A 21,663-nucleotide genomic window follows, 5' to 3' on the forward strand; every position below is an offset into this window, starting at 1 on the left:
TTCCATTTGCTTTCTGTTGTACTCATAAAAGTGACAATAAAAAAATAAAGGTTTAAAAAAGAAATTGAATTTAAATGTTCTCGCATCCTGGAGAAAAAAAAAATCCCCAGACACTTGCATCCAACATGCAGCCAAGATTTGCTGTAGGAGTTGCATCTGCAACCTGCAGAGACAAGACGAGGTAGATTAATGACAGCCGCTGTAACTTTCCTTGAATGGCCGCTAGCCTCTCCTCAGAAGGGGACGCTAAGCAAGTCACTGTGTTGAGTCTGGCACTCAGGAACAGCGCGTTCTGCGATGGCATTAAGCAGGACTTCGGATAGTTCACGGAAAACCCCAGCTCTGTTAGTAACCGGACGGTCTTCTTCGTGTGCTCATCAGCTATTTCCTGGGAAAGGGCATGTATCAGACAATCGCCCAAGTACGGGTATACGTGTATGCCCTCCAGCCGCAGGTGGGCAGGCACTGGAGCAAAGCATTTTGTGAACACCTTTGGGGCCAACGTTAGGCCGAAAGGTAAGTACTTGAACTGGTAGTGTTGGCCTTATACCACGAACCGTAGGAACTTCTGATGTTTCCTGTGGATGAGGATATGGAAGTATCCATCCTCTAGGTCAAACGTTTTCAAGAAATCCCCTTCCTCCAGCTGGCCGAGAACATGTTGCAATATGACCATCCTGAATTTTTGGGATTTCAAATACTTGTTTAGAAGGCGAAGGTCCAGGATGGGCCTAAAACCCATGTCTTCTTTCTGACCAGAAAGTATCTGGAATAGACTCCGGAGCCATTGGGGAACTAGCTCTATCGCCATTTTCCATTACATGGCTCTCACTTCTTCCAGGAGCAGAAGGATGTGCTGCTCCTGATGGGGAACCGGTGGAATACAAGGGCACCTGCATTTGAGCTCCAAGGTGTGTCCCCGGGCAAGAGCGTCCAGCACCCATCTGTTGGTGGTGATGATGATGATCTTTCACTCGCTGACAAACTCCATCAGCCGGCCTCCCATAGGGGATGCAAAAGTGGGGCCCCGCCGTCTTGGCCGGTTCAGGCTTGCTTGGGTGCCGGTGCAGTGACATCACTGACGTCGGCTACTGTAGGCCTGGGGGCAACCCCTTTAGGCTTTCTGCGTGAAGGATAGGGGAGGTTGCCAGTATGATGTGGAGTATCACTTGGATTATCGGCCCGATTTTCCCCTGGAGGAGCAAAAAGACGACCAGCGATGCTGCTGTAGAGTGCCAAGGGAACATGCCGTCTCAGTGTCCGTCTTTATGGCTTCAACGGATTCGTCGACCGCTTTACCGAGAAGATTTTCATGGTCCAAGGGCATGTCCAGCACCTTTGCATGAACGTCCTGGTGAAAGTGTGGCCATCAACCATCCCTGTTGATTAAGGCAGACTGTTTCCCATCTGCCGGAAGCCTGTGTCAGCGTTGTCCACTGCCACCATAATGGCATGGTGGGATGCCACCTCCCCTTCTTGAAAGAGGGCAGGAGCCAACATTTTCTTGTCGTCGGGGAGGAATTCCAAGATAGGGCCCAGCTTGTATCAAAGCTCCCGGTTGTATGAGGCCAAGATAGCCAGAGCATTAGCCGCCGTGTATATGACTTTTCCCTCATTGCGTCCATCTTCTTCCCCTCCTTGTCCGGGGACCAAAAAGGGAACCGCCATGATAGTCTTCCTCTTGGACTCTCGCCGCTGTTATAGGAAGCCCTCCTCCTTGATTTTCCTGGAGATGAGTGGAATTATCCCACCTCGTCTGGTGGAGACACTCTGAGGGGCGTCCAGGTGCGGCCATGCATTGTCCACCGAGACAAAGTCCTCATCTTCCTCAGTTCCTGTGGCTGTCGTGGCCATGTCCGTACTAGTGGCCGTATCCGGGTCCGCTGGTGGAGGAGGTTGATGCAGCCGTGTTGGATGACACTACCTCTTTTTATGCAGAGGATGGTCAGGGGCCTGTGGTACAACAGGTGCTGAGGGCAGCCTGTGGTGGATCTCAGTCACAACAGTGTGGAGAGTTGACAGGATGTCCACTGATATATCTCTCAGCTGTGGAGGGAGTGATGGAGTGCTAGGCCCTGCACCGCCGCCGTCGTCGTCGTGGACTGTATGGGCAGACACTTGGTCCACGTAATCATCCAAGGATTAGATGTCCATTGGCTGAACGTGAGCCTTGGAGGACTGCTTTGGGGTCTCCTCACCTCCCCCCCTTTTTCCCCTCCTGGTGGATGTGTGCCGGGACCTGAGCCGGTGCCTGCCCCCACCCACAGGGGTGCCTGCACCCTTTGCCGCTGCGGCAGGGATACTCTGCGCCATAGGGTGCAGGCAGTATAAACATGTTAGATGTTTCTCCTCCACAAAGACATTCCTTTGCCCGCATTGAGTGCAGGGCATGGAGGTGGTCCATCCCTCCCTTTTCTCCTCCGTCAAGGTCCGAAAGCGCGAAGTAGGGCCAAGACAGCCTACCGAAACTTCGACGAATAATAGCCCTTGAGGGGCGCGCAAATTCACTGACAACGGGTCCCTGTTGCCAGCCGATGACTATAGGAGCACACGGGCTCCAATGGAACAAAAATAGAACTTTTCTGCAAACATTTTGGGGAAAAAGTACAAACTAGCTCTGACAGGACTGCCAACACTGAAGTGTGTGTGGTAAAAATCTGAAGATGGCTGACAGAGGACAGTCATTGGATGGGGGCAGTATGACCCAGAGGGAAGTAATTGGTTTAGAGGAGCACAAGTGAAACTGTCTTTTCCCAGCTTAATGACAGGGAATAATGAGCATGTGAATTCATGCCAGACACAATGGTGGAGAATATGTGGGTTATAAAAAAAATTGAATTAAAGCAGACCCTGGGTCTTACCTGGAGAGTTCTCCTTCCATCTGCATCTTTAGGAGTCCCAGTGTTTGACAAAAGGAATGGTGAACATACTGCTATTCAAAATGAAATCCAGGAGGCTAGTGCACATCCAGGCACACAGTATCCTTCAAAAAGTTGGCAGCAGCCCAATCAGGAGTGGCCAACACATTCAAACTTTCTAATGCTTCTTCACAGGAAAACAAAAAGGATGCAGATTCAGGCACCTAATCATACATCCAGGAATATCTGGCCATGCCTCCCTTGAGCTCCTAACCTACAGTCTCAGGAAGGCAACGCCCCTATAATGAAAAGCATGCAGTTGTTTGCAAGCTTACTAGGTTAACAGCCTCACTGTGAACTCTCAGTGGAATTCTAAACCAACGTTTGTTCTGTGGTCACAAAATAAATGGCTGTATCAGTGGCAAATCTTCTGAAAACACAATGAAGCTGCCATGAGACAGTTAAGGGTGACATGTTTGGGCGAAACTGACTACAGGGTACTTTTGGGGCACCATGGCTTTGGTACCCTAAGGAAAAATGCACAAAGTTGCATTGGCAATGAAGCCCTGGTTTGAGCCCCTCCAGGGTAAAAAAGTGCAGACGGAAAAGGGGAGGGGGCTGTGCAGTACATTGTAAACAGTAAATAAAGACAATAAATAAAGACAAGTAAATAGTGCAGACATCAGGTGGCAAATGCTGGTAGGGGGACTGTAGGGTTACAGAAACAGTCCCTGGGTGCAACGTTTGCCGGGGGGGTGGGGGGGGCAGTACAGGTGTGCAACTGGCAGGGAGGGGACCTGGGCCTGAGATCAGAGGGTAGCCAGGTAACCAGTGCAGTTTCAGCTTCAGCCAGGAGATCAGCAGGAGAGAGGAGAGCAAGCAGAAGCAAAGAGGAAGGTCATGAGGTGCTTCCGGAACCGTAGATGGTTCAAGTTTCAGAGAGGCAGGGAGGCTGTTCCAGAGGGAGGCCCCAGCAGAAAAAAGAGCTACCACCAATGCTCTACTTGGAGAAGCGACTGACCCTGAGGGAGTTGGAGGTGGATGAGGGAAGAGTTCAAGAAAGAAGATATTTAGGAAGAGAGAGTTGAAGATATTTAGACCCTAGGCCCCAGAAGGCCTTGTGGACAATGCAGAGGGTTTTAAACTTAATACTCGCAGCCACTGGGAGCCCGTGTAGAGATTTCAGTCCTGGAGGGATACGATCCCTGGGCTTGAGGCCAAGGACAAGTCTCGCAGTCCTGTTTTGGATGAGTTGCAGGGGGTGGAGAGTAGTGGCAGGCAGATTTAGAAAGAGGCTGTTGCAGTAGTCTAGCCTAGAGAGAACCAGAGCTCTGGAGACAGTGAACCTCTGGGGGACGGAAGAATACCTCTGAGGAGATGCAGCTGGTAGTGACACTTCTTAGCGACATCAGAGATGTGAGGAGAGAAGGAGAGAGTAGAGTCAACGATGACCACAAGGTTTTTGCCTCACAGGTAGGAGCAGGAAGAGGGCCAAGAGAGGCCGGACAGAGTGTCAGGAAAGGAGGGAGAGGGTGTGCCGATGAGGAGAATCTCAAGTCTTACTGACATTAAGACGAGATCATTGGCGGCATACCACTCCTGGATAACAGACAGTCAGAGAAGGAGAAGTGGTGGCTGAAGGGAGCGTGAAAATGAGCTGAGTGTCCACTGCATAGCAAGAAATGCCAAGTATTGGTTGAACAGCCAGGAAGAGAGGTTAGACCCCAGGGGAACCCCACAGGTAGAGAGAGCGATAGAGGAGAGAAAGGATACAAGTTGGACCTGGGAGAGTCGATCAGAAAGGAAAGAACTCGGGCAAGCCAGGGCCTGATCGTGATACCCAGGTTATCACAGAGGTGATGTAGTAGGGTGGCATGGTTGACCATGTCAAAGGCAGAAGAGAGATCAAGTAAGATGAGGACACGGGGTGTTGTAGCAGGTCTTCATGGATGTTCAGGAGAGCAGTTTCCGTGCTTCTGGCAGCTCTGAAGCCAGCCTGATGGTCATGGAGACAAACAGATTCATTGTGAAGATTAAGCTGGAAGATGGCCAGCTTTTTCAGGAGTTTGCACAGGAAAGGAGTGATGGAGATTGGGCGATAGTTAGCCGGGCAGGACAGGTCGGCAGAGGGTTTAAGAGGGTGCACAAGGGAGTGCTTTGGAGCAGGCGGCAGGCCAGTTTGTCAGAGGATATACCGGAAGCACGCCATTTACTCTGAGCCACCCTGCACTCGCGTTTTAGGGAGACTAGGTATGAGTAGAACCAGGAGTTGCACTTGGATTTGAGCTGCAGGCGGATCCTCATGACAGGGGCAGGAAAATCAAGAGTATCAGATATCACAGAGTGGAGCATGGAAAGGCTGTCTGGGTGCGAGTCAGCCAAAGGGGGACTGGGGGTGAGAAAGTAGCAGCGAAAGCCTCAACTGAGACACGCTACATGGGGCAGGTAACCGAGAAGGTGGGTGGCAGTGCTGGAGGTGGCTTGGTCTGAGGGGTAGAGCGGGTGAGCTGGGAGGAAAGGAGAACGTGATCACTCCAGGAGAGAGGACTGCTGAGAGCGATAGAAATGGGAAGGTCTAACCAAGTAGAATTTCAGGGCACGCCTGACATCCAGGCAGTGCAGCAATCTCTGTGCTTAGTCCTTGGGATCGGGAAAAAAATGATGACTATTTCTTTGTTCAAGTGGAAAGCAGACAGAACCTTAGGCAGAATTGATGGGTGAGTCTGCAGGAGTACTTTGTCCTTGTGAAAGGTAGTATATGGTTCAGAGGCGACCAGAGCCTGGATTTCTCTGACTCTACGAGCTGAGGTGAGGCCTACTAGTAAAGCCAGCTTGATGGCGACTAGCCTGATGTCCACGGACGCCATTGGCTCGAACGGTTTTTGCGCCAGGGCGCCCAAGACTATGCTAAGGTCCCACATGGGGTGCAGTCTCTTGATGGGTGGGTAGAGCCTTGCGAGTACCGTCAGATGTTTCTTGACGATAGGAAAAGAGGAAAAGATGCCTTCCACAGAGTTCCTGTAAGCCCCAATGGCTGCGAGGTATGTGCGGCAGGTGTCCACCTACACATCTGAGTGGGCGAGGTGCGCCAAGAAGGAGAGCACATCGTCTAAGGTGCATGCCAGGGGGTCGATTCCCTTGGAATCTGCCCAGTGGCAGAATCTGGTCCATTTGCTTTTGTACTGGGCCCTGGCAGCTTTGCTCCTGGCGCCCTGTATGATCTCCAGACTGGCCTGTGAGAGGCTGAGGTGCCGAAGCGTTACCTGCTCAGGTACCAGGCTGTGAGGGCTAGTTTCCCTGGCGCCGGGTCGATGACGCTGCCCCCCTGCTGTGCCAGAAGATGTGCTGGGCCCTTCGGGAGGTGAATCGGGGGCACCTCCGAGAGACTGAGAAGCTCCGAAATCCATGGCCTGGCCGGCCACCATAGAACTATTCGAATTATTAGAAGTTGGCGAGACTCCTTGATCTTGCAAATTACCCTGTGAATCAGAGGTGTGGGAGGAAAAGGCATAGGCTTTCATGCCGGTCCACTGGAGGTGAAATGCGTCGCCTAGAGATCCGGGGCCATAACCATGCCAGAATGCAAACTGGGGACACTTCTTGTTGTGCCAGGTGGCAAAGAGATCCACATGGGGGTGACCCCACCTGTTGAAGATTTCCTGAATAACGAGGTCGTTGAGCTGCCACTCGTAATTGTCCGCTCCCAGCCTGCTGAGTCTGTCTACTTCCAGGTTGGAGTCCCCCGGGAGGTAAACGTTTTCCAGGGCCCACTCCCACATGCGGATCGCCAGTTTGCACAGAGGAGGGGATCTGGTGCCTCCCTGCTTCTTGACATAGTACATGCTGGTCGAGTTGTCCAACTGGACGAGGACAACCTTGCCCCTGAGCAGTGGTAGGAAGGCCCCGAGCGCCAGCCAGATGATGTTCAGCTCTAGCCAATTGATATGCTATTCCTGCTCTTGTTGAGTCCAGGTGCCGTGGACCGAGAGATCGTTCAGGGTGGCTCCCCAGCCCTCGAGCAAGGAATACATGGTGACTGTGGCATGCGGAGTGGGCGGGCAGAAGGGCTTGCCCATCTGTAGGTTGCAGTCTCTGGACCACCAAGTTAGGTCCGAGTGGAGAGATGGAGGAACGTTGATCAGCTCGGCTTGAGAGCCCTGCTCCAGGTACTATGAGGCTGCGAAGTGCAGCTGAATCATCCTTATTCTTGTGTGCGGGACGGCTAAGAGGACCGTTGCCATTAGACCCAGGAGATGTTGGTACCACCATGCTGAGGTTACTTCTCTGCTGAGGAAGTGGATGGTCGCCCTCTTGATAGCCGAGATTCTGTCCTCCGAAGGAAACACCTTCTGGAGCAAGAGTCCCAAAAATGTCAGACTGCGTAGGTTGCAGCTGCGACTTCTTGGGGTTGAGCGAAAAGCCCAGAACGCGCAGTGTGTTCAAAATGGCATGGGAAGAGTGGTGAACCACTTCCAGAGATGCAACCCCGACGAGCCAGTCATCGAGCTATGGGTAAATGTGGAGGCCCTGCGCTCTGAGGAGGGCCGCCACTGCATTCATAAGCCAGGTGAAGACTCTGGGGGCTGAGTTGAGGCCAAACAGAAGAACCTAGTACTGAAAATAGTAGCCCATGATACCGATCCGGAGGAAAGAACGATGGGGCTGCCAGATCGAGATGGGCAGGTACGGGTCCTTCAGGTCCAGGGAGCACATCGTCTCCCTTGTCCCAATTTCACTGCTATAAAAGCTGGCGTAACCATCTTGAGTTTTTGGAGGGGTAAGGAGAGGTTGAGGGTGGAAAGGTCCAGCACAACTCAGGCCTGCCTGGTTCTTCTTCTGAATGACGAAAATCCTGGAGTAAAAGCCAAAGCCTCGCTGGGAGGCCGGGACTTCCTCCACTGCCTGGCTCTCTACGAGCAACCGGATCTCCGCCAAGAGAGTTACCGTCCCAACCTGTGGGAGAGGAGGGAGGAGAGGCTGGGATAGTGAGGCGGTACCCCATGGATACTACGGAGAGGATCCAGGGGTCCGTGAAATTCTGTCGCCAGAAATGTGCATGGAGAGCTAGCCTGCCCCCCCAACGGAGACACGTGGACCCGAATGGGGCGTGTCATGCCTTCTTTCCCTCAGAGGCTGTCGCAGAGGAGAGGGACTGGAAAAAAGCCCTTCCTCGCCCCCCACCCCCTCTTTATGTTGCTTGTGCCGGTTCTGAGACGGCGAGTGGTCCGGCTGCCTGGATCTACGTTCCTGGAAGCCTCTGAACAATCCATTCGTACGACCCCTCTCGGAGCGCTGCTGAGATTGGGTATACGCTTTGGGTGGGGTCTTTGTAAGGATGGCTAAAGACTTGGCGTTTGTGAGCTGTTTTTCTTTTTGTACAGCTCTTTGTCCAAGGAGGAGTGAAACAGGTCCCCCAAGACCCCTCAAAACGGTAGATCTAGTATGTGTTCCAGGATGTCCAGGTTGAATTTTGTTGCCCCGAGCCAGGCTGTCCTTCTCATGTCTGTGGCAATGCAGGTGATCCGGTCAGAGGTGTCAATATAGGTCACTGTGGATTCCATGAGATCGTGTGTGTTAGGGAGAATTCTCCTTCTAGGGCTAATTTCCCTCACCTATTGAGTCCCCCAGCAGCTTTGCTGGATTTCTGGAGTTTATTTTTTCCACCTGGTAAGAGTGTACATCCTTTTTCCACTCTTACATGTGTTTTGGCCTATGTGTTATTCATTGTGTGATCTTGGGCACTGGAGCACACCACTCCAAGTGCCCCTGTTCTTGTATGGGTTACACAGCACCTTTAGTGTAGTAACCCAGGGTTGTCTTTTAGACTTCCCTCTGACTCCATTTCACTGGGGCTGACTACTGTTCCCTAGAGAAAGGTAAAGTTGCCATTTAGTTTATATAGTCATTTTTACCACAGACCCAGTAAACCCCATCTTACATGGAGTACTGGAAAGGGCTAATCTGTAACCCTTTTTCTGTCTGTACCTCCCTGAGCATTGTTTTGTTCTTTTAACATTTAGACTTGGCTGGTGGCAGTGGTATCTACCCTAACTTTTCTACCGCGATTATATTAGATAAACGTGGTACTGTTCTTGGCTATTATATTAGCCTCGAACATATCCCACTTGACCAAATCGTCTTTGGCTCCGGTTGGTTTATTCGCCATTTCTTTTTGTTAAAGTCCTTGTGTTTTACTTTGCGCGGCAAACTAGGTTTGCCTTCTTCGTTCACTGTCTTTTGGCGGGCTTCTGCAGAGAAGCCCACCTCTTGGCGCCTGGGTGTCTAGGTAGACTGAATGTGGGGAAGGGGTGTAGTCACCCCCTGCACAGGGTATCCTAGGAAACCCAAGTCGCACTTTGCCATGATTGGCTGAGGTGGGTGTCCCGGCTGGACAACCCCCCTGCTGCGTGATTGACAGCCAGGCTGTGTGAATGGGGGTTTTGCGCATAAAAGGCAGGTCTCTTGGGCTAGAAGTCAGAGTCGCCTCTGGAACTACAAGGAACAGAAGAGAAGTGGAGAGAACAACGGCTGCACATCGTCTCCCTTGTCCCAATGTCACTGCTATAAAAGCTGGCGTAACCATCTTGAGTTTTTGGAGGGGTAAGGAGAGGTTGAGGGAGGAAAGGTCCAGCATAACTCAGGCCTGCCTGGTTCTTCTTCTGAATGGACGAAAATCCTGGAGTAAAAGCCAAAGCCACGTACCTGGTTGAGGCCAGTCGCTTCTTGACACTCGTTCTTCGGCCAATTCCTGGAATGACGTCGGACGGGTGCCTCTGGCTGGCGCTGTGGCCATTTTGTTGAGCTGCCTTCCACGTTCCTGCGACGTGTTGCTCAGCCTGCTGGGCTCGGCCTCGTCCAAAACTTTTGCGTGTGGATCACGAGGCCTACCCTGCTCCTCAGGCCTAGGCCAGGTAGGTGTGACACCCTCGATCCGGGGGTCAGAGCTGCGTTGAGGGGCCCCCTCGGACGTATTGCTGGTATTAGGGTGGAGCCTCTCGGCCATGGTGCCGGTACAAGGGCAGAGCCCCTCGGGTGAAGACCCAGTAAAAGAACCTTCCGTTCCCTCAAGACTGTCACCGGGAGGATGCGAGGATCCTCGGTGCACATGCTTGTAGAAGGACCTAACCGGTCCCTCCCTGGGAAGGAGTCTCCCATGCGGGGTGCGATGGAGACTATCGGCCCTACCTTGGGCCTGGTTCGATGTTTCACAAAGTTCTTGAGGCCCTCTGAAGGCGACTTCTTGAAGACCTCCCTCCACCTGGCTAGTCTGTTCTTCAGCGCATTCAAAGACAGCGAGCTGCGCGCTGAACAAGCTTGCCAACCTTGGACTGGGCCAAGGCAACGTAGCCATAGGGCGTGGGGATGTGAAGTTGGGAATAGCCCGTTGCAGGCTGGACACCTGCTGAACCCTGTAGAAGTCGACATGCGCCGGGGAGGAGCGAGAGGCCTGACCTGATAGACAAAAAGACAAAAAAGAAGTATTCGTGTGTGGAATTACATGGCCAAAGCCAAACCCAGGAGCGCCGGTGAATTCGGCCTGTTCCAGTCGACGCGGAAAAGGGGACTGGGGTGTGGCGCTGGACGGCAGAGTCAGGGCAGCGGATGCTCCCTGGGCCGCACCCCGACGCGCCTCTAAATTTAAAGGCGAAGAAGCTTTATTCTGGTGAAAAAGGTTCCGTCTCCCATGCCTTGGAAGGGACACCCCTACAGTATGAAGGAAAGAGGAGGGGACGTAAGAGTAAGAGAGCTACTACCACAGACCATTAATCCAGGGGTCACAAGGTGAGTCAGATAAGTGAAGGAACTGCTACTAGCCCTTCAAGGATGGGGGGGGGGGGGCAGGGCTTTGTTTTTGTCTTTCTTTTCTCACCCTCTGGTTCCAGAGACAAATTGGTTCTGTTGCAGGAATAATCCCCTACTGGTTCTGGGATAGCAAAAGGTAAAGTATGTAAAATAAGACAGGCCCAGAAGGTTAAAACATGGGGGACGGGAACAACTAGAGGTAAGGGTTAATCCGGGATAAATGTCAAGGGAAATGTGTTCTTGTCGGAAGAGACCAGTTGCTTGTTTGGAAGAGACTGTGCCCAAAAAGTATCTTTCTGAGGCTGAAAATCTTCCAATATTAGACTGAACTAAGTTAAGTGGAGACTGCAGGTTGGGATAATATAAGACATTATCTACCAGGTGGAAATCCCAGGATAGGGGTTGACTTTGAAAATGCACAAACTCCACCTTTTAAAAGGTGCCGTTTCTATATAGGTCTGCTGTGCAGGCAGGTTGCCAACATGTTAAAAGAAAAGTAGTAAAATTTTTATTTTACATTTGCAAATGAAACTGACTATATAACGAAAGGTGGTGTTAATCAAATGTAACCCAATTGTCACATAGCAAGCCAAAGGCCAGATCTTCTGTGAGTTGGTTTTAAATGTAGCATGTTTTTCCTGGTATTTCAACTAACTACACCAATAATAGCTGTGTGTAACACAAGCTCAACATCTCACAAAAGCAACATTTTGCTAAAAGTTGGAACATACAAATGTTTAAGATCCATAGCTTAGAACTGTACTATTTTATAAACAAACACTTTATTTACTTGATTTTTTTAAGGAAAAGGTCAATTAAAAAAACAGTACCAGCCAGTGGCCACTCCACACATCCCCAACAATGTGCCCTCCCCCATCCCTCTCAAGTGCTTATTTCCCCTTTTTCAGATTACACAAAAGACATACAGATACAAAACTGAGGAGTTTGTGAAGGGGATGAATTCCAAGCATGGAAGATTTGTCAGAGTACTCAATAGTGGAGGCAGTTGTGGCAGAAATGACTAATCAAGCATATGTTTTAGCAGGAGCATCAGCTATGTCAACTAACTTCAAAATACAAATTATCTTACAAAATGTATGGTGCACAAACATAGCAAGATTATTTGCAGAAGTCAGCTGAAACAGGTTTCTGGAAGTCTGCAAATGACCCTTACAGTCAACAAATGCAACATAGTTTGTTGGATTTGGAGAGACCCACTAAGAGCTATGTCAGGGATATATACACAAAATCCCTTTTGATATTTCATAAAGGCATGTACGCCCGGTAACGACAATCAGGATACCTACATGACAGGCATAAAAAGGGTGAGGACATAAAAATAAAATAACCCATGTAAGCACATCTTTTATGAAAAATCTATGTTAAGATTCTAATGTCAACATAAGAAAATGTCATTAAAGGGCTTAGAATTGGAAGCAACATTTTTTTGTTGACCCATACTTTGCTATCCCGAGCGATGTAGGTAGAGCCGCCTCGGAGATCAAATTTGTTTGCTGATCAGTTGATATCCCTCCTGCGGAAAGGTTCATCAGGTTAGCTCCTGTGGGAAAACAATTGCAGATGGAGGTTAGGAAAAATTGCCTTTTCAATAGTTTCTCTTTTGTCCTTGAGAAATTCATAACAATAAAAAAGGAACTAGTACACATAACCTTTCCTAGATTATGCCTTTGTTCTAGCTAAGGGACACATTGCGAGTCATTGGATGAAGCCGGACCCGCGACAATTGCTAGGTGGAGACAGGGCATGGAAAAAACAATGGAATGGATCGGACTGATTTAGAAAAACAGGTGATGTTCACAAAGGTTTGTTGTATGTGGCACAAATGGGCAGACCAATGGATAGGCCAACTTCCAAATAAGTACGAGGGTTTGTGGAGATAGGTGAAGCATACCTTACACCTCCAGGATATATTACTTTCATTCAATTATAAATTGATGAGAAGGGGTAGAAAGCTGCATCACCTAGTTCTTTTTAAACAATGTGTCTGAAATAGTCCAAAATTACATATGAATTTTTATTTAACAGAAATTCTATGATTGGATGTTATTTTCAAAGTACAAAGGCATACTATAGCCATCCCCATTAGTGTGGAACATTTCTAGCACATTTCTACTTGCATAGATTGCAGAATAATGGAGGTTCCACACAATGCATCTAAGTAATATATGCCCTCTAATACGGCTGTGCATAGGAAATTATTAGAAAATATTTACAGTTAAGAATAAAAAAAAAAAAATCACAAACTTTTCCTAATATGGTTAAAAACAAAGTGGTCTCACAAGACCACAACAGTTGAACTGGACTTTTAATAAGAATCAAAGGCATCAAAAACACAATTGATCCAAAGTAATAATGTTAAGGGTATGTATCTATAGAAACAAACAGGCAAATGTTCACCTATCCAGGTACATAGGATTTCTGCACAAAGGAGTATGTAGGAAGTTGGGACCAAAAGACTACGTCCAGAAGGATAAGGACTCAATAGGTTATCAAGTGAAAGTGCTTTATTCGCCACCCTCCAGAACATGTGACTCAAGAGTATAGTAGAGATGCACAACACAGGAAGATTGTGATCCAGTTTTGGATGAGCAGGGGAGAGTAAAGAGACTGCCCCCAACATGGGATCATCATGAAGAGCCTACAGTGGAGTCTTTGGAGCAGTAACAGCAGAGATGGTCGTGGTTGACAGCCAGAAAGGCAAGCTCAACAGAGAAAAGAAAAAAAAAAACGAACAGCCCAGTAAGCCCAGCTGAAGACAGACACTCCCCAAAAGATGTTCAGGCTAAGTAACGGATACTCCATGATTTCTGATTGAAGATTCATCAATAGGTTGCAGTTCAACTAGTGCAGCAAGACATTCCACTGGAGGTCTCCACAATGGAAGAATTTCACCAACAACCCACTGCATAGCTGCAGTTTTCAACAAATGGTCACGCAGAGACAACAGCGGACAGCCAGAAGCATGTAGTGCTTGGTTCCCTGCATCAAGCATTCCTCACAAGTCAGCGAGAAGAAAAAACCTTTAAAAACTCTGAGGTCGAGCTGCCTGACAATACACAGCACTGGAGATTGCTTGCTGAACTTTGGAAAAAGCAAGAAAACTGCGAGGACGTCGAGAGACCTAGTCTCTCTTTACTTGCTACTTTTGGAACTGGAACGCGCTGTCTCCGGTGACACTCGCCCCTACACAAAAACTGTGCTTTGAGCGAAGCGTAGTGGAGTGTGTCAGAGTGTCCTGTGTCAGAGGACAGAAATACAGAAGACCGGACCCATTGGAATTAAAGGTAAGAAAGTCAGAGGGCAGTGGCAGAAGTGTATTTATACATCTAATGGCAAGGTTTGACTTGGTCGCTGTAAATATGCTGCCTCTTGTACGGGTAGCTAGATCAGTAAAACCACTGCCCAAATTCCCTGAAATATCAACAGAGGAGCGGGACGAAGTGCAGACTGAGAAAGGGCAAGAGGAACAAAGTTCATCTCCATCATGGGCAGCGGAAGCTCTTACTCCGTTGAATGACCTAGCGGAGCAAACCATTAACGAAGGATTGACGGCATATCCGTTCAATATTAATGTAAATATAGGGGCTAGCACAGATCTATATATTGATAATCAGGCGGCCACCAACAATGGAGAACCAAAATTTCAGGACAGAAATTTAACTGAGGATCCGAAAAAGTATGTCCCTTTAACTGGCAAGGTCTCAGTTTCGACCACGCTGTGCCAGCACGACAAAAACTGTGTTCAAGAACCAGACTGCAAAGAAAACATGGCAGAAAATAAGGAAGAAAAAAAAAACAGTTAAAACCAGTGAAAGAAAAAAAAGGCACTATGCTAAATTTCGGGGCCAATAGTAGCCACACATTTAGGACAATTAAAAAAGGAGCAACCTCGGCGGGGGCAAGGGGGTACAAGTTATGAAGGACCAACTGACCCAGAAACAAATGGAAATCGTTTTGGAGGTGGATCGACATCGAAAAGAAAAAATGATATGGATACTGACAACACGGATACTATGCCGTTTGAGACCCTATTGGGTCACATTCAGCAAGTTAAAGATCTGAAAACAAAAAGGGTAAGTCTGCCAAACCAACATATGGCTAAACTAAATAAAATACAAAGGGCCTCATTACGACCCAGGCGGTAAGGGGTTAACGGCAGCGTAAACAGCGCCGACCCTTACCGCCTGAGTACGAGGTCCCTTAGCGCCATGGAGCTTTTAACACCTGCTTTTAGCAGGTGTTAAAATCCATGGCGCTAAGGGACCATGGAGTTAATTACGCCACCATAATTTACGGTGGCGTAATTAACGCCTTCCCCACTCCCATTATGCCCTATGGGGCAAAAATGGGAATGGGGAAGGGTAAATGGGGATTGGGGACTTACCGCCCCGCCAAGGTCGGAATGGGGCGGTAAGTCCGCCATCCACCATGGCGGAGTTGGGAATTTAGCGGCATGGACCATGGTGCTAATAGCGCCATGGTCCTCCGCCAAGGTCGTAATGAGGCCCAAAGTCCTGATCGTAGTGAAGTCAGTCTGGAATCAAGATGTGGCTACCAAACAAGTGTGAATAGGGCCCCAGCTTGTTTTACAAAAAGGTAGAACTTATGGCAGTGCCATGCAGGAAACAAATATATGGAAACCACAGACCGTGACGGACTCAATGAGAGTGCCCCGTTTCATCTATAATGGAACACGAATGTCAGAAGCTACTGAGCAATCTAAAAAGGGGGGGGGGGGACATCCAGGCCGCTCAATCTATGTCTCGTAGCATGGACTTAGAAATCCCAGACGAGGTCCTTCTAGAAACCTCAAGAACAATGGAAAACTCTAACACAGGCCTCACCCCAGTACAGAATTACAGCCGGAACTCTAACTCAAAACAAAGGACATAAGACAAGCGCGCTGTTGAGACTATGCAACTCAAACTTTGAACTCCTGTGAAGAAGAGCCGGATAAACAGAAAAAGTTAGGGCTCGTAAAAGCTAGCTTAACAGCGTCAACAGAAAGGACTGATCATGTCAAAGGGAGCAAAAAAGAAGGGCCAGGTTTATATGGTTATCAAGAAGATACATTTCTACTGCTATCTACAATGACAGTGATTCTATCGCCATTCATGAAATTGTACAAAGAGGTACTAGGGACCCTCCAAGACCATACTACTTTACTGGCAATGGTCCATTCAAAGATGATATTCGTGGAAGGGTTTATATCATCTGTACAGAACAACATGGACAACAGAAATGCGAAGGTGTCACAACTTCTTCACTATATACTCGAGCCAATCATGAAGGAAAAAAGAGAAAAAAGAAAAGCAGCAACGGGGGAACCCATAGTAGGCTCTAATGAAGCCAAGTGTGACAACCTGTGCGCCATTGAAACAAATTTGGTGCACGAAACAGTAAACCAAGGAAGCCCTTCTACTAGTGACAACACCACAGGTCAAGGGTGCCCATCAACATCCGCCCCCGCAGCCCGCTTCAGAAGAGAACTCTAAATAACGATAAAGAGCTAGCCAACCGATCGCACAACCTCTTGCGTTTAGTGGTCTGGAAGTTACAGGATCGATTGACATGCCAGTCCCTAAACTCAGAGTAAATCAAAAAGACAAGTAAGCAAAGAGCAGCCCTACTAGGAAGGTCTGATTTAGTAGATACAGATAGAGAAACCCACAAAGACGACAATGAAATCTGTAATAACAATCTAGAGGTAAATATCTGACATTTTTATGAAGAAAAAAAAAGGAGTTAAACAAAACAGATGGGGCAGCTGAAGAGGGGGAATACACCGGAACAAATTGATCAAAGAAAAAACAAGTTAAACTGAGAACTTAATTCCAAAGAAGCCAAAGAATCAAACACTACCTACTAACCAAAAATCCAACAAGAGTCGGTCTTTTATTTAAAAACTCACTCTTCCGAAAGAACAAAACAGCTTAAAAAACGTATCTGCGGTCTCAATGAATAAGGGAAGTAAAGTGCCCACCGATAAGATAACATCGGAGATAGTGGGGTTATTTGACGAGGAGGGCCCGACCAGGATTTAATGGACTTATCGACTTATTCAATTTCAGAAGAAGGGGAGAGGGTGGAGGTATTAACCAAAAATGAAATACAAACGGACCAAGAGGAAGACCAAAAATCTGACAAAAGTGAAACGAGCAGAGTACACTCGGAAGGGGAGGAAGACTATGTAGAGTGATAGGGATACAGGTCGTCAACCACAATTGAACGTTGGTCAAAGTTGTCTGCCTAAATTAACAAACATTGAACAGTCGCAACATAAAGAAACTAACAGAGATTCAGGGGAGGAGACGGACTAGTAACAAGCGAAGCGCTTATACTCCAAAGAGCGATACCCCAGAGGGGAGAACACAGACAGGAGAGACAACCAGCTAAACGGCTCCAACCAAGCCCGAAAGTACAAAGGAAGAGCAGTTTATCTATGATTTCATCAAGAACAGAGGCCAGCCCTCAGTTGTTTGGAAATGGAAATAAGAGCAGACGATCAGAAAAGGACAAAAGGTACGCCTCTAGTCCAGCAAAAAGGACTCGTCTTGGAAAGGATGTTACATCATGACGATGGCCTGATACCCAATAGATCAAACGTCGTAAGACTATTACACCAAATTCCAGCACTGTGATCAATAACCTCAAAAGATCTGGCGATTGTAGAGTCTCCTGAGGAGCGCACAGAAACTTTCTACATACATTGTCAAGGCTGGTTAAACAATTACTTTTGGACGAGGCACATCATTTACGGCCAATGGTTTTGATTTGTGCGAAAAAAAGTTATGTGGTTTCAAAACAGCAAGAGCAAACACATACAAGATCGTGAATTGAAGTTACTACACACGAGAAGAACAAGTTACTTTCTTAACTGGTAACGTTCTTTCGATGGGATGTTCCCGACTATGTATTCCACATCTATGACAAGTAATCACCACAGCTGTGCTGCTGCGGAAAATATTTGGCGTCTGCATCGATGACGTCGATATGCGCAAGGAGCGGATCCGGACTCTTCAAAGAGAGATTCCCTGGTGGATTGTCGTGAGGCCTCTGCCGGAAGGGAAGACAGTAGCCGTGGGCTATGATCTCCAGAACACACACATCTGAAGTAATGGCACGCCATTCAGCAAGATGCTGCACCAGCCTTCCCCCAACCAGCGAACCATGAGACATGGCCTCATGACTGAGCTGAAGCGGCTGAGGCAGTGCCTGAGGGCAAAGAGGCAACTGCCCAAGCGGCCTTGACACCTCGAGTACCCCGTTTTCCACCTCTGGTACTCCTACGGTGGCCCCTTTGACTTGCAGCTCACCTCGATCTACCAAAGGAAGCGTAGTATTGAAAGGAACCTCCCCTCCATTGCTGTCCCCTAGGACGAAAAGGCAGAGGTTGGCGAACTGCAGCGCTCAACGACTTCGCTGCAGCTTTGGAGGTCTGCAACCTCTGAAGGCTCTAGTCAGCTTTGCTGCCAAAAAGATATACACCATCAAAGGGCATGTTGAGAAGCCGGGCTTGTACGTCAGGAGCAAACCACGACTTCTGCAACCACGCAAATCTGCACATCACGGTGATCGCCGCCATAGACCAGCTGACACAGTCTGCCATGTCCAGACACGACTGAACGGATTCACACATGGCATCCTTGCCATCCTGAACGAGGGCAAGAAAACCATCCCGTTCCTCCCCTTTGGGAATATGGTCAGCCGCCAAAGAGACAATTCCACAGAGTGAGAGTGAAACGTGCTAAGGCACACACAGAGTTGGCTGCCTGTAAAGCCATACCCCCTGAAGACAACACTTTCTTTGGTCAGCCATCTAAACGTTTGTCGTCCCTATCCGGAGGGATGGTAGGGTATGACACCTGCTTTGCTGGGGCCGTGGTCACCTGCACCACCAAACTCTCCAGAGTGGGGTGTGTAGTCAAGTAGCAGGGGTCGCTACTGGCTGGACGGTATTTTTTCGGAAATGACTTGTTCACTGCCAGGATACTCTCCGGAGCAGTCCAAGCCGCCACTACCCTTCTCTGTAAAGCCATATGAAATGGCAGCACCGGGTCAGTGGGTGGACCTTGGTCAAGGGGATATCCATCAGGTCATCCTGCAGAAAATCTACTGGTGGCGCAGACCACCCCAAGTATTCCGTCACCCTCGACATGAGCCGCCGGTGTGAAGACTCTGCGTGCGTGCCAGGCTCAGGCTTACCGAACTCAACCTTCAGAGAGGTGTCCAGACCACTGGCGTCATGCAAAGACTGACGCAGGTCTTCCAAGTGGCTATGACCAGACAAGAGTTTGTCAGGAACCTCATCAGGAACCAAAACCAAACCTTCATCAGACCCTTCATCCACCTCAGATTTAATCCAGAGGCTGGAATAAATCCCTGGATGAGGGCACAGAAAAAGGTTCAAATACAGGCCTCACTGACTTCTTCAGGGCCTTCCTCAGAGTTTCCACTGATGCACGGGGTACCTCCGGTAAAGCCTCCACAAAAGGCGTTGGGGGCTCGACGGAATCGGCGTCGAGCGTGGCGCCGATGGCTTCGACACAGGCCTCGATGGCGGTGCCCCGAGCGTGTCCTTTGACGGCCTCTGCGCCGATGACTTCCTCCGAGGCGGAGCCTCGAGAGAGTCCCTCGACAGACATGGCGCCGATGATATCAACGTCTTCTTAGAAGACTTCACAGGCTCTGACGGTCTCGAGGCCGTCTAGGACCGGGACCTGGAGCGGGCATGGCTAGAGCGATCCACTTTGCCCGATCAGGCCCTCGACGGCTCCCGATGATCGCGCCGACCGCCCAAGCCCAAAGGCGTGCGAGCGGTGGCCCTAGAGTGTTCCCTGTCGGCTTCTCGCGAAGGAACGGAGCCCTGCGATTTGAAAATCGCCATTATCTCCTTACGACATGTGTCCCATTCCGCAGGAGAGGAATGCTTGTTGGGACAAGCAACCCGGCGTCTGGCGGAGTCCTCGGATGAGGACGGGAAAGGCGACCGGTGACTGCGCTTACGCGAGTGCCTCGAGGAGGCAGAGGAATGGCGGGAACATCTCTGGGACTGAGACCCCCTGGACTAACACCGACGTCTCGGAAAGTCGCCCCTCGAATCGTCGGTCGAAAGCCCAGCGGATTTCGACTTTCGGGGTTTGGAACCCCTACCTACAGAAAGCTTCTTCCACTCCACCAAGGCCTTCAACATTAACGACTGGCAATCGTCACAGTCATCGGTGGCATGGTCCTACCCGAGGCACCAGAGGCAGACGTCGTGCGGGTCCGTAAGTGACATCTTGGAACTGCAGTCCCGACACTTCTTGAATCCCGACCGCAGGGTAGAAGAAGACGAAGACATATCTTCACAAAACACCAAGTTCGAAGAACCAATAGAAATCAGAAGAACCGAGGCAGAGATCTCCGAAGCGAACACGTTTGCGGAAAAAACTGAACTAAGGCTATGGGCATCGTGCGTCCTACATATAACATCCGGTGACTTCGGCTCGACGGAGACGCTCGAGGACAGGGTATCGACGTCATTGACGCAGGACGCAGAAATTTTCCGAAGCAGCACAGCTATGGTGATTACCTGTCATAGATGTGGAATACGTCGGAGGAACCAATCCCTTCGAAAGTCAAGTACAACAGTGCGCCTGTTTCAAGGAGAAAGACTAGGAGCGCCGGACCGTCATCTAATCCAAGGAAACCAACTAAAGAGATAGATGGCAAGAACGCAAAATGGAAATGGCTAGCTAACCTCGCTGTGGAAAAAATGCAAAACCAATAACGCCTAAAAGACGACGCCAGAGAGTCCTGGACTTTGGCAAGTTGGAACACCAGTCACTTGTTAAAAAAAAAGGCGAATTACAAAAAGTAGGACTTCAAATCCTCTGCCTACAAGAAACCTGGCTGATCGAACCCCCAATCCTAGAAGGATACTGGGTCTTGTTAAACCCAGCCCTTAAAGGTTCAAAGGGAAGACCAATGTCAGGACTATTGGACGCCATCAAAAATGACTTGACTGGTCCTTGTTGTACACTTTGAACCCAACGCCATATGTGCAGTTGGTGGCGATAAAGTTGGAAAAAGACATAGTTGGAACACAGTGAGTTCTGATATTTCTAAATGTGTATTGGAACCCCGCAATTGCAATGAATGATTCTCTACCAGATGAGGTAGTAGCATTGTCGGACATACAGAGTGAGATATGGCACAATCCGCTCCTCAATTGTTGGTGGTTTAAACTGCTCTTGCCTCGATTCTGGTAACCAACCTATAGAACAGGACTTCGTAGAGGCAACAAAAAAACTAAAATGAGGCATTTTGTGGAGGAATCAAATTCAATCAAAAGACTAATACTAAACGGATTAACACAAGATGATGTACCTGGGAGACCAACTTGGAAAGGTGCTCACTCAACAGAAATACTGGACTACATATGTACATCGACCAACATGTCAGACATAATTCAAACTTTGTAAGTAATAACTACATCAGCTAGCAATCACAACATACTGAAACGTATGTGTAAAAGCATCAGCCATAATGTCAGAGCCTCCTATGGGAATCCAGTGTCAAAACAAATATCCATCGACTCGGGAACAAAACCTGATAGACTTCCAGCATTGAACTAAAATCTAAAAGGTCTTGATAAGTCATATGCAAACTCAAGAGGTGACAGACAGACTTGATTATCTGCCCCTACTGAAGGAATTTAGGACAGATCTTAAAAGAGGAGGCAACAAACCCATAACGATAGTGGAGCAGAAGAAAACATTAACGAAATGCATTGCGCGGCTGAGAAATAATTTATATTGAGTGGAAACTCAAATGAAATAATTAAACAATAATACCACAACTGGCTCCATTTACACAAAAAAAAAATGTTAAATCAAGATGCGGAGCAGATACTGCAAAAGATTTAAACTAGAAACACTGCTGAAATTTGGTCAAACATCAATGAAATGGATACACCACAAGACGCACTGATGGCAAT

The 21,663-nt window shown here is 48.7% G+C and overlaps 1 protein-coding gene across 3 annotated transcripts in view; it reads right to left on the minus strand.

The window, feature by feature from the left end:
• Positions 1-21,663, minus strand: part of CREBBP (CREB binding protein) — a 2,841,012-nt gene that overhangs the window by 2,225,325 nt on the left and 594,024 nt on the right. For all 3 annotated transcript variants that reach the window (XM_069646824.1, XM_069646825.1, XM_069646823.1), the window contains exon 7: positions 12,123-12,222. In XM_069646824.1, the coding sequence (XP_069502925.1) occupies positions 12,123-12,222 (100 nt within the window). The remainder of the gene's footprint in view (positions 1-12,122; positions 12,223-21,663) is intronic.

The sequence above is a fragment of the Ambystoma mexicanum genome, chromosome 2q (assembly GCF_040938575.1).
Source record: "Ambystoma mexicanum isolate Mex_15411 chromosome 2q, UKY_AmexF1_1, whole genome shotgun sequence".
NCBI classification, from domain to species: Eukaryota; Metazoa; Chordata; class Amphibia; order Caudata; family Ambystomatidae; genus Ambystoma; species Ambystoma mexicanum.